The 13,805-nt window shown below is 36.3% G+C and overlaps 1 protein-coding gene across 2 annotated transcripts; it reads left to right on the top strand.

The window, feature by feature from the left end:
- Positions 1–1,197: 1,197 nt before the first annotated feature.
- LOC139983277 (uncharacterized) lies at positions 1,198–10,350 on the top strand. 2 transcript variants are annotated; one of them, XM_071996858.1, is made up of 2 exons: positions 1,198–1,629; positions 5,658–10,350. In XM_071996858.1, exon 2 carries the CDS (start codon positions 5,669–5,671, stop codon positions 7,205–7,207), a length of 1,539 nt encoding a protein of 512 aa, XP_071852959.1. In that variant the 5' UTR covers positions 1,198–1,629; positions 5,658–5,668; the 3' UTR covers positions 7,208–10,350. The 2 variants fall into 2 exon arrangements, with proteins under 2 accessions (XP_071852959.1, XP_071852868.1); XM_071996767.1 differs by having other exon boundaries at positions 1,214–1,512.
- The last annotated feature ends 3,455 nt before the right edge of the window (positions 10,351–13,805 follow it).

Below are 13,805 nucleotides of genomic sequence, written 5' to 3'. Positions count from 1 at the left end.
CACGCTATAGCTAGGAAAGTTTGTGCATAATCGACCTGCCACGGTCGTTAATCGACCTCGAGGCTCTACAATTAGCCTGCATAACTTCTAAACACCATTAGGCTCTTTTTTTTGTGGGAATATGTTCATGTCTACAGTGTAGTTAATCATGCAGCGTTCCCATAAAGACCCTTATACAAGAACAAATATGTGGCAGGCGTTTTCGGTTAAGTGGTAAAAGAGGTCATTTTACGACCACAGGTAGGTGAACTGAATGTAGTTTTACATTACTTGAGTTTCGAGCATTAAGCGGACTCCCATGTAGCGGGGTCTAGTGCTCCTTCCACCCCCACCCCTCGTGACCCTAGAGTTGGCATCAATGATCGAGCCAATGGTCACATCGACCGGCCTACTTTATCAAATCCAGGCTGTATTCACCTCGGAATGATCTAAAGGCGGACTTTATTCAATTCTCAACCATCCCAAATCCCGAATATTTTTTTCCAAGAAATGAACACTAAATTTTGTAGTAATTAATTAATCAAATTTCCTTCCCCATTTTTGCCAAAGTTTTATATACCGCAAATTTAAGAGCTAATAATAGGAAGTTGAAAAGAAGAAAATATTTAACCGCCTTGTCATTCTGCATCAGGGATCAAGGAGAAGAGGCTAGATCTTCGAAGCGACCGTTCTTACCATACATTGTGTACTAGTACACATAGCTATGTTTTCATGTAAAGAATTTGAAAACTAATTGACAGATTGCGAAAGCACAAGCGACTGAGGTAAATATTCCCCTTCATTCAAGACCTTGATAGAAAAAAAGTGAAATATAACATCCACGGTTATGCTCAGGTGATCATTACTATATGATGTAAACGATCCACACCACGCCCCTCACCTTTTTTTTAAATCCAGTGGACCCTCCTCTCCGTTACATTTGTCTACGTTCAATAATTAATCACTCTATTAATTGACTCTACACCAGTTGGTGGTACATATAGCAATCGGTACAACAAAACTGTATCCTCGGTCGTCAATTAGTCGGTTTGGTGTTTACATAAACCGTTGTCGCGCCGATTATTGCCAGCCTACCTTCCACATTACCTTAAAAACACCCAGACGGTGGTTAACCTTATTTTCAAGTTATCTCGTTTATGAAAACTTCAATCGTTTTGAATCTCACAACTTTTGTGAGGCTTGTATCTGAATCCAGTCATACGGGAAGTTGTACTAGGCATATCCCACACCGGTAATAGTTTGTAAACGGAAACCAAGTAAATTAAAGTAACTCGCGATGAGACATTTAAACCGTCGACGTTTCTGGGCAGACGTCACTCGCAGTGTTGAAATCTCGCTGGGATAAAGTGTTCGTTATATTTGTGTTTGATACTTTTCGTCTCTATTCCAGATTTATATATTGAGATTTTTCTTCGTTATTGGGGAATTTGTTCATCATTTGAACAGCCTTTACAACATTAGAAGGACGATACAGATCGACGTAAACGGTGAAGAATCCTACCAAAATCCTTGGTAAGTAAAGCCAGTTTAAGATGAACATTGTTGAAATCACCTGAGGATTTCATCAGCTGACTCAGGAATGATACCAACGATTGACAAGTTGGTGTTACTGTTCATGACATAATTTCGGTACATCTAATAGCCAGTTTAAACTATTTCGAAATATTAATTTAATAAATATATATATATATATATATATATATATATATATATATATATCACATGCTATTCTTGGTTCCAAAAGTCCGACAACCAAGAGACCACAAAAACCAGTCACAATAGTTGAACGATAAATAAAGACTCAAAAAGCTTTGGTGGATTTCATTTTGTAAACACATTTGCAAAGTGAAGTATTTTTATTAGCGTTTGTATGTTTTCAATGAACGCCATATTAGATTTTCTTTTGTTAATAAACGGATGTTGTCAATGACCACTAAGTCTAAGAGTTAATCTATATGCGATCTATTAGACACCAGCTTGGTTGCCTGGTATTATTATCCAAATATTCATTCGTGAAATGAAGCGATTAGTAGGCTATCAGCCGTCGGGAATCCAAGAACTGTAAGAGGACACAAGCTATAATATGGCTTTAAACAAACATGTATAGATCTGAAAATGAATACATCAGCTTTTTTTTGCTATATAGCTCTAAGTTGTACCATCCCAGTAGAGTTTTGATATTGACACGACACATATTTAACTCTGTCCGTTCCCGGTTCTGTCACTCAACACCACCCATCAGTCCCAGCCAATACCCTACTCTTCCCTATTCAGAATCAAGTAGTTGATTTCTACGAATTCTATTATTATATATGACGTACAGTTCCAGAGGATTTATGTAATTAATGTTCTATAATGACATGAGTAGAGAGTAACTGATAATTTCCTCGCAAATTATTCTTAATATGGCAAATGTTCTGCATATGCTGTAACTCTAACTTAAGACATCTCATCTTGTTCGCAACTTCAAGTGATTCATCAATGTACATTTTGAGATTGGGGAGTTTAGATGGTCCATCTATTACGACACACATCTATATCAATCAAATATGCCTCTAAAGTTTACTTAATAGTTTTTATTTATTACCTGCTCCATGTGGTTGAGCACTATCCCCTGTGATGAAGGTTTTACCTAAAGTGTTTTAAGCATACATATGTAATTGGAATTGTAGTGGTTTGGATAAACTACAACAGTGAAAAACTTCCAGCCTCCACCGGGATTCGAACCCGGGACTCCCGCTTTTTGTATGCGAACACCGTAACCACTATAGGCTATGGACGCTGAGTGTACGCTGATTTAACTACAGTAAACTCTTTCAATAGAGTAATTTGCTTTTGAAGAATCTTGACAAAACCTGTTTTTCTTTGCCATTGAGTTGCAAACGACTGATTATCTCCTAATAACTATTTCCCTTTTCGAAAATATCTCTGGCATGGCTACTTGGGGGAACACTTTGCGGTTCCCGGTGAGGGAGGCTTGTGCAAACGTGATGGACGGATTAATTTTTACCTTCAAACTAGATTGCTTTAACCGTGTACACGATACGGAATTGTCATGGTGTGCAACTAGAAATAAATTACCACAAGAAATCCTAACTTATATGAAACTGTAGACAAAACTTAGCCGTTTCCCGATTAGATTTCACCAGGTCATGCGAATAAAAACTCTTCCTCTCTGATGTGTTTGATACATGGTATTGGGGAAAGAGTTAACGGTTCGTAAAAAGAAGAAAAAAATGATAAAATCTTTGCAGGAAATTCGATATTTTGACGCGACACCAAAGTTCATCGATCAAATGAACTCGATTGTCATATATGTTTTTACATTTTGTGAAAAAAATGTAGTTTAAAGTCTGTCAGGTAGTCGATATAAAATAATCTAATTTGTTGACAGGGAAAGAAAACCCTGACGGTCTCAATCAGATAGAGTACTGAGCTTCGGAACTTCTAAGTATAAACGTTAACGGAACTCAAAATGTTCTCTAAACTCAACAAGGAAATTCTCATTTTCATAACTCTTAGAACTTAAGTATCATATTATCTTTAAAGAAAAAAAACTTATTGTAATATTGTACGATACTGGTTTATTTGAAAAAATTACTCAAGTAAGGATTTGTCTTAAATTAACACATTTCCGATGACTAACTTTATTAAATTCCATCATTATGTCAGACATAGAAGGAAATTTACCAAGAGAACAGATACTTCCCTCGAATTTTGACAGGTCAGAAGTATTTAACTGAAAGTTCACTTTAACCAACATTATTCTGTGGTAGACTTTGAGCAGGCGTTTTGGCGGTTCTTGTGGTTGGAACATGCGGTTGAATGTCAGTGTCAAAACATTCATTATTCATTCTCATAACATAATCATAAACATAGGTGGTTTACCTTCCCCCTCTAAATACATTTATAATCCAGCCCCACCCCACCTCACCCACCCCCCCCTTTAACCAACTTTCTGTGGTAGACTTTGAGCAGGCGTTTTGGCGGTTCTTGTGGCACGCATGCGGTTGGATGTCAGTGTCAGAACATTAATTATTCATTCTCATAACATAAGCATAAACATAGGTACACTTTCATGGTTTAACTTTCCCCCTCTAAATGCATTTCCGATCCAGCCCACCTCACCCACCCCCCCCCCCACCCTTTAACCAACATTCTGTGGTAGACTTAGAGCAGGCGTTTTGGCGGTTCTAGTGGTACGCATGCGGTTGGATGTCAGTGTCAGAACATTCATTATTCATTCTCATAACATAAGCATAAACATAGGTACACTTTCATGGTTTACCTTCCCCCCTCTAAATGCATTTCCAATCCATCCCCCCTCACCCACCCCCCCCCCTTTAACCAACATGCTGTGGTAGACTTTGAGCAGGCGTTTTGGCGGTTCTAGTGGCACGCATGCGGTTGGATGTCAGTGTCAGACAGAACATTCATTATTCATTCTCATAACATAAGCATAAACATAGGTACACCTCCATGGTTTACCTTCCTCCCTCTAAATGCATTTCCAGTCCAGCCAACCCCCCCCCCCACCCCCTCACATTGCTGAACCCTTTGTTGTGCTTACCTGTCCACGCTAAATTTTGCATGTTTCTTCACACCGCACTAAAATTAACCAATGTCACACAAAACGTGGATTTTCTCGGTGTAAGGGGAGGGTGAAGGTGAATAACCACTGGTTTCACTGCTAACTTGATTAGGGAATTCAATAGTAGTAGTAGTAGTATTAGTGTAGACAATGAATAAACTTCACTCAGTACAGATGCGAAAAAAATCAGACTGGTGTTGTTATTTCAACTCCAAATATGTTTAAACCATCTTGAATAAGCATTAACATATACAACAGTGCATGGTCGGTTATACGGTAACGTTACGATGAATGATAGAATAACATTAAATGACTGGGATTTAGAAGTCTCCGGTGCAACTGTTTTCTTACCAGGAAGTCACTTATTTGAGGTTCATGATCAAAAGTTGCAGCGAACAGCTTATACGTCATTAGTACGTAGGAGACTTTATGGGTATAACACATTACCAGTGATGGGACTATAACATAGTACAAGCAACATATGCACATTTGTCAGACTGTCTCGTCTCTTAGTGATAGTCTTGGTCAACAAGCCGCTTTTTCTGTTTGGTTATCAAGTTTACCGAACCTATGGTATTTACTCAATATAAGATTACAATTTATCAATCTAAGAGATCCTAACGTTTCTTATGCAGTGAAAACTATCACCAGTCAATCTTATCATCAAATTAAACGTTTTGCCAATGTTGCCACACCCCTCTTCCACACTCGACACTTTTTTTTTCATATTTTCTTTATTATAGTCAAATACGAAAAAGAATCGGGACACTTTACATTTTAACCTCGTTATTTTAAAGTACCGGTAACTCTTAAACAGTCAACGTGCCAATCTAACTACGCGTTGCAACGGAAATTTTAATTTGCGTTTATAGGTATAATAATATTGAAAATATCCCCCCCCCCCGCCCATGGGGTCCTATCATGCATTGGAAAATTTGACGGTTGATGAATAATATGTACATTGAAAAAATATGAATATTGGTTCATCGCGTACACCCTTAGTACCCCACTGACCCTATATGTGTAATTTATATCTCCATTAACCATGATTTTGTTTTGTTTACAGCTAAATTAAACATGGCGTCATCTTCGGAATCATTCGTGAATCGCTCGTTCATCTTCGTCATACTGATTCTACTTTATATCAGTTTGTCCGACGCAGCTTGCTCCAGGGGATGTCAGTGCTACAGGGCTGGAACGACCACAGAGGATTGGATTAAATGTGATAAAGGCCGAATGACCAAGTTTCCCCGCTCTATTTCTCGTACACGAGAAGTAGTTTTGATACGCGATAATTTAATCCAGGAGATACCAGCTAATCCATTTGGTACGTCTAGCGTTACAGAAGTACAATATGTTTTCCTGGACAATAACCGCATCGATACTATTGCAGATGGAGCCTTCTCGGTCCCTAGACAACTCCGCGTCCTCTCGCTTATGAATAACAGACTGGAGGAAATAACAAGCCGACAGTTTATGGGTGCCAACGGAATAGAAAAGTTACACATGGACGGAAATTATATCGTGGAAATAAAACCAAACGTTTTCATTGACATGTGGCGTCTAAAGATTTTAAGTTTAGCCGGTAATATTATAAACAGCATCGAGAGTAATGCTTTCAATGGGTTAGCGGAATTACATGAACTGTATTTGAATGACAACCGGTTAGCTATATTAAACGATGGAATCTTTGCAGGTTTTAGAGATATTAAGAAGATAGATTTAAGACGAAATGCTATACATACTATCAGCGATACGGCGCTGGGATCTTTATACAAACTGGAAGAATTAATACTTAGAGACAATAGGCTCTTTGATGTCGAGTCGCATTGGTTTCAAGATTTAACAGGTCTTCGTATTTTAGATTTGAGTCATAACAGAATCAGTCATATCTCAAACCAGGCGTTTGTGATGATGTCATACCTACATAGTTTGGACCTGTCTAACAACTTAATGCAAGTGATGGGAAAAGCTAAACTACAGGGACTTGGTAATCTGATGGAGTTAAAACTCGCTAACAATGCACAGATTGAAATGAGAGAGGGTAGTTTTTGGGAATTAGGAAATCTTGAAATGTTAGACGTACGTAACACTTCTAGAGTGGGTATGGGTGTTAGCATGCTCTACAATAAAGGGAACATAACATCACTCGAGAGAATCAAAGTCTTAATGTTGTCTGGACTAAGTAGTCTTCCAGTAGATTTGCTTAGTTTGGCGCCTAATTTAGAATCACTAATAATCACAGACAGTAATATACCAACCATACCGGAAAGAGCATTCGACAATAACATCTACTTGAAGGATATTAATATGAAAAATGTTGGATTAACAACCATCGAAAAAGGTGCATTATATCCTCTACGCAAATTAAAAAAATTGGACATTTCAAATAATAATTTAAATTATCTACCAGACGATAGTCTATTACCGTATCATCGTAACTTGGTGGTTTGTTTCCATGACAACCCTTGGCATTGTAATTGTTCAATTTCTTGGATAACGAAATGGATGCAACGTAGAGGAGCAAGATGGTGTAGAAACAGTCGCCCTGTTTGTCAAAGTCCACCAAAACAAGCTGGCAATAAGCTGTGGGAGTTATCTTACAGTAACTGCTAACCGCTGTACGACGGTATGATTATAACCGATCACTTCCGGTGCGATAAATCGGACTTAATTTGCAACCTGTTACTGGTAGCATATAAGATTCATCATTGCAAACATCGTACATTGTGGGTATGGAACATAACATTATTGAAGAAACCGACAGGTGTGTGTCACATTAATGTTGTACACAGTAATATCAGTGGGCGTTGTTGGCAGGAACCAATATGTCAACGTCATGAATATTCATATCATTTTGCAACGTCATTGGTAATTTGGTTCGATACTCCACTCCCACAAGTCGTCGATGTGGTATAAACTTTGCCCACGCAATATTTACCAAGACGGGCTCGGACAGACATCACCTTCCTTTGTCGATATATAGATCATGGTCGTTGACCTTATGACCAGATATCCTTTTCTAAGAAAAGAGGTAACCATAACAACTTAAACCTGACATAGTTCCAAAATGTCTAAATCGAGTGTTGCTAGGTTTATAGTGACATTTTCTCTGGTTACAATATAGATGCTTGCAGTTACTGCAACTGAGTATAGAACTTGTTGACAGATAAAGTACGCAATATGCTAAAATGCTTACATCTATAATAAAGATGTTAATTGATTCTGATAACGGTACCGGCATAACAATAGCCGCTAATATGAAACAAACTTTAAGCAATATACAATATTTCTGACAATCTAATTTAATCATGATTTTATGAAATACGTTACTTTCACAAGTTTGTATGTAAGTTAATATTAACTGACTATAGGTAGAGTCTGACATTTACCTGTGGTATCATCAAGTGAACTATCACTATGTAAAAAGTCTAGATACATAGGCTTATGAAGCAACAATCTTAGGATAAGTAGCCTATGCTATGTATCTCCGTTAATAACCTATAATGACATTACTCTGTATATAGGCGTAGTTTAGTTAGGCTATAATGCAATAAACAAGAGATCAAAATGAGCTACACTTCCGTTAATGAAGTACAATGTACGTGATAAATGGTTTACATGGAATAATCTACCAAAGTATTATAACCTTCCGATTACATCTGGTTTATTCAGTGATGCAAAGAAAACTAATTCCAGTTAATGGCGACATCCTATTCGTTTAGTTACTTCCTTGGAACTTCCAGATCTATTAATATTTCAACAAGAACATTTTTCCCCTACAACATATGACACTTTGTAAAATGAAAAGCAACATTTTTTTTTGAGAAGGGGCAGTAAGGGGGGGGGGCATGACCCTTTCTTTTCACAAGAACTGAGTAACAAAGTGTAATCCTCTTCATCATCAATAACAGACTAATCTTACATTCACTGCAGTTTATGTGATAAGCTTATGGGAAGTATATTCTCTACAATGGAATTCAGTTATATGTTGTTGTTACGAACTCAATGAATGGAACTTTACACATATTAATCTTATAGATTAGTGCGAAATTTTGATACTGGCAACTATTTCTCAATGTAAATTTTTAATTGGTATAATAACTACTCAAATGTTAAACTGAAATGTCATCATTTTCTTTTCTTTGATAAGGGGTATATAGAGTCTCAGACCACTATAAGATTTTCCATTCAAAACTCTAGCATACAACGAATGTATTGTGATGTTCATCCATATCTCTAACTTCAAATGTATCTCAACCTATACTTATTTGTATTGGTAACAGATAACAAACTATATGATGTTGGTATGAAATTGCTTCGATTTTGTTTTCAGTCAGAATTCAAAAGAGTTTATTCGTCTGTGTTTACCATCCCTTATATCATCTTGTAACCTTCGATTGCCTTCATGATAACAAAGTGTTATAGCCTACTTAGCCAAATATTCAACAATACAAGAATCACAATCTTAGAAATTGTGTATACAACGGAAACTGTTAAGGAAAGAAATTTACGGTTGTTCTTCCTCTCTGAACCATAGAACATTAGTTACTTGAGACTAAAATATTACCGTTTGGCGTTCCTAACGATGTTTATATGACATACTGAAGTACAGCTCTCTGTCGGACACCGTATAAGGTATTACACACTTTATAATCAAGCCCTCCATAACTCAGGAAATATCCAATAACCTGGAAGTAAGCTGCTGATAACGGAGGTTCCGACAATTCTTAATAATAAGTCATACTCCTTGTGTTGATGATGATCAACTTTCCGTCTGTTCGAAAAAATCTTCAATTGGAAGTGCGAAATGTTGTCATGGAAACTTGATTATTTAGGACGAAAGGATGTTAGCAGCGGTACTAAGTAAACTGCATATATAAATAAGATGTTACAGTATGAGATATCAACTTAGTTTTGTCATTCATTGTACTATTCATATGAAATCAGTAACTTGTGGGTGAGAATACATTCATATACCATTAATATGAAATCAGTAACTTATGTATGAGAATACATTCCGTATAGTAAACTTTAATACTTACAGTTAGTAGAGAAATCTACCGAGGGGCTTATACCATGGTCACTTCTGAAAAAAAAAACTAATAACACTGATACACACACTCCAACAAAAAATGATTATTTGTAATATTGCAGATTCAAAAGTACTTTGATGTGGTGAAATGATCATGCATATTTTCTTCTTTGTCATATTGGGTCTATGTGTCACGAGTGAATAACAACTTAGTTTGTAAAACAAGGTGGCTACTACAACGAACTTAATACCTTAAAAGTTTAATTTAAACGACCTTACATTTTTCCGTGAGTCATTTTTTGACTAATTAGAGTTACCTTTCCTTCCTCTTTTACTAAAGTGTATTTTCAGATTTCAAATGCTAAACTTATGCAAGCCAGAATATCAATAAAACACTAAACAGTCCTATATATATATCTTAAATTAACAACATTTAGTATTCTGTAGATTTTGCTTTAAAACTTTCAAAGTGTTAATAAATTCTTTAATCTTTCGTTAAACTAATGTTAACTATACTATTAAGGTAAAAATGGTAATAAAATTGTTATCAATAAGTGTTACGAGAATATAAAAAGAAAATAGAATCGTTTATTTAGTTTGGATACAGACAATATGCTGCAATTTCGACCACACATGGCGAAATGTAAAATATAATATATTTATTTTCTTATTTTTTATTTTAACTTTAGGTTCTCGCCGTTTGTAAATAATTTCATGTTGATAGTAGAAATTTCAATCATTTTCTTATAATTAACAACCTATTTATTACTTGGTATCCAAATATAATTCGGATATGTTCCGTAAAAGTAGCTGATATATACATTCGAGGTCACAGTGAACGTATTATACCCATTTCGCTGAATAAAATGAAGTTTGAAGAAATGGTGTGATTGTGTGACGTTTTGTAAGATCAAACATTATGACTTTCATAGATCATGCAGTTCCATGAAAATTTGGCAATCAGTCTTCATTTCATTTATTTGTTTTATCACATTAAAATATAAACATAATGAGAGATAATTTAATCTTCAAAAGTCAAATGAACCCAAATGTTGCGAAAGGAAAAACACTCTGAGAAACCATCTTGGGTTTGAAAAAGCAGGATAACTCCCAGAGGATGCAATTTTACAGAGTGTCCACGACGTTTACCTTTTCGAGTGTAAAAAAAATACAGTTTTCATTATGAAGATATAGCAAATATTTTGAAATTTGAATTTTAGCTGAATTTGCCTATTTCTCTCTCTCTCATTCTTTCAAAGTTAACAGTTTAAGCTTCTTGACGACACTGTAAACTTTAAGGGTATGAGACGTTCACATTAAAGTGATATAGTATCTAGAAACAGCAGCCATTATAGTATTCTTGACAATTCTGCAGAGTAGGAAACAACTTTATGTCGATCCAGTATAGAACTGATATCATTTGTTTCATATTTGTCATATTAAATTAATAAAATAATGAGAAAGATATGTTTGCTTTTGTATAGCCTATTTTATTTCAATTGTTTCTCTACGGTCCATTTTCTGCTTTCCATATTGCTATCTCATTTTAAATCTGAAAGTTATTTGATCTCCTTTCTCTTTCTTCTTTGCTTTTGTATTGTTAACAAATTATAAGGTGAGGTGAACACATTGCCTCCTTTCCCCTCCTGCCCTACCCCAATACCCAGGAATCAGGTACGTAGATAAATTATTGTTTTTACGGGCCCAATGTTTTTCTAGGGGGGGGGGGGGGGGAATCGTGATATATATTCTAATAAAACAATTTGGCAATATTTGGAAGCATGAAAAACATTTGGGTGGTATCATGCCCCCCCCCCTCCCCAACCTCCCTTCTAGCCAGGATAGTACCATTAACATAACGAAACTTAACAGAAGGACCATTTCTATATGTACTCATGTCTTTGCAATGAAGACATATCTAGCCAGCTTCTAGTACTCACCGCTAAGGCACGGTATACATCATGATTATCATCCATTCAACTTAAACTTTCCAGTTTCGTGGTTAACGTTCATGGATTTTAAAAGTTTAAAAATTGGATACAATTAGAGACAATATATCAGATTCGTTCAGAAGATAAGTTAAAGACGGTAAGACCACGTTATTTCCTACCCGCTGTTGAATGTGTCTTTAGGTTTAAAAGTTGAAGGTTACGACAGCTATTTCAATTACATGTAAGTGATGGGATGTAGGTATAACGTAACTAAATTATCTTATCACTTATTGTCCTCATTATCATCTTGTTATAAGCAATTGAGGTTTTAGTCAATGACTTTGGTTGAGCACTAACACCCAGCACATGGTATCCTTCATGTAGGCCTAAAAAATGCCTGGACTTTGAACTAGCTGTTAGAGAATTTATCAGTAGTGTTTGTCAGAAGTTTCTGACTCATACATCTTTCAGACTTTTTGACGTCTTAAGTCGAACATGTTAATGAAATCACCTCGATTTAGGGAAATGGTTTGAAATCGAGTAGACCGTTGATTGAGGTTAGCACATGAGTGGCCATTATCTAGCTTTCTAGCATATTTAGGGCTAGACTGAAGACCATTTAAAGAGGTAACCTACATAAACTATAAGATGTAGATTAATTTGAAGGTTCACTTTTAGTGAAAGATTAAACCAGTATTTGGCGTTAATTTTGACAGGCAGAACCTGGACATAATGTTGTCTTTCCTAACCTAAGACAGAATCTATGCCATACTTCTATTCATGGTTTCGAATTCCTTCCCACATCAGCCCCCCCCCCCCCCCTTCCTACCTCCTGTATAGTGCAGTGCCGATATCCATGACATAGCCTACATCATGTCATGTCAAAAGCATGTTACCTGACTCACGGACAGACCAAAGCACAATAAGAAATGTTTACTTTAAATTGTCCTTACGGACCTGCAGTACATCCTGTAAACACCCATAAACGTTTCATGTCTCTTTATGACAGCTCACCTGCTATCATACCTAGCAATTTATAGCAAGATATGTATCCTAGCAAACATTCGGCCTGATTTGAGACTGATTTGAGGATTTCGAGGGGTGTAAGAAAGTCTACAAATCACGCACACGCACACATACACGCACAAACAAGCACACGCACGCATGCACGTACGCACACAAACCGAATGTCACGAAATAGATCTGCTTTACTATATATAGCTGTATCGGAATATCATGACCGTTTACGATGAATTGTTGAACTGCTTTTACGGTAATTTGTTTTCGAAATATTTGGCAAGCACTTGCTATACGACAATCTGTAACCGTGATGACGGTTCAACAATAGATCAAACGTTTCCCTGAGTTTAAAATGTAGAACCGTACAGCTGTTAAATCTTTCACTGCTCAAAGGTGCGCGCTTTAGACAAATAGTGATTAAAACTAAATCGAAAAATATACTTCATATTCCAACAATGATCTGTTTTTAACTTTGTATTTCGGTTCTGTAGGAAGGATAAAACGTGCAGCTAGGATGTTAACTATTAAAACAGGTGACTGTTTCCTGTGTCGAAAAGTACACAGATACCAAAATTATTTAGTTTCCAGGGTTTTATTATTTCAACCGGCAAGGAATTCGATGCAAGAGTTAATATACATGTTTGTTCAACCACGTTGATGACTGACGGTTTTTCTTCCTCCAGACATTGGTAGGTTATTTTATCCTTGGAAAATATGAGTAAAGTAAGTAAAATTAATCACCATGTAAAAGCAATCAAAATGTAATTGGCAAAGAGAGTGACATGTGAGTATAAATTTGTTACCATTATCTTATATAGAGCTTCCACATGTATAGGTGCGGTCGTATAGTACAAAGAAACGACGATGACGGTTAAACCTAATAGTCCTACCTTTAATCATGACCGATTAATTACGACAAAAGTCAGGAAATAAGGGAATCTGAAATTACCTGACCTATACTGCATGCATGGTGGAGAAGATTAAAGAAGGCCATAATAGCGAATTCCAAATTGATGCTATTTCAAGTAATTTCACCAGATACTTTGACAGATGGAAGATTTTGACAATGTTAATGCTGTGTTAATATACTGTGTTAGGTAGCTCCTTGTTTTACATCAAATGACGGCTAGCCTATATCAATATCAAGGCGGATGAGATAAGTAAATAGTGGTCCCCCAAACTCATAGGCCCTCAAGATAAAGGACCTCTGTGCTCACTTCGCGAATTT

Source organism: Apostichopus japonicus, chromosome 1 (assembly GCF_037975245.1).
Source record: "Apostichopus japonicus isolate 1M-3 chromosome 1, ASM3797524v1, whole genome shotgun sequence".
Taxonomy (NCBI): domain Eukaryota; kingdom Metazoa; phylum Echinodermata; class Holothuroidea; order Aspidochirotida; family Stichopodidae; genus Apostichopus; species Apostichopus japonicus.
The sequence above is the reverse complement of the archived record's forward strand: the minus strand, read 5'-3'. Positions and strand labels throughout refer to the sequence as shown.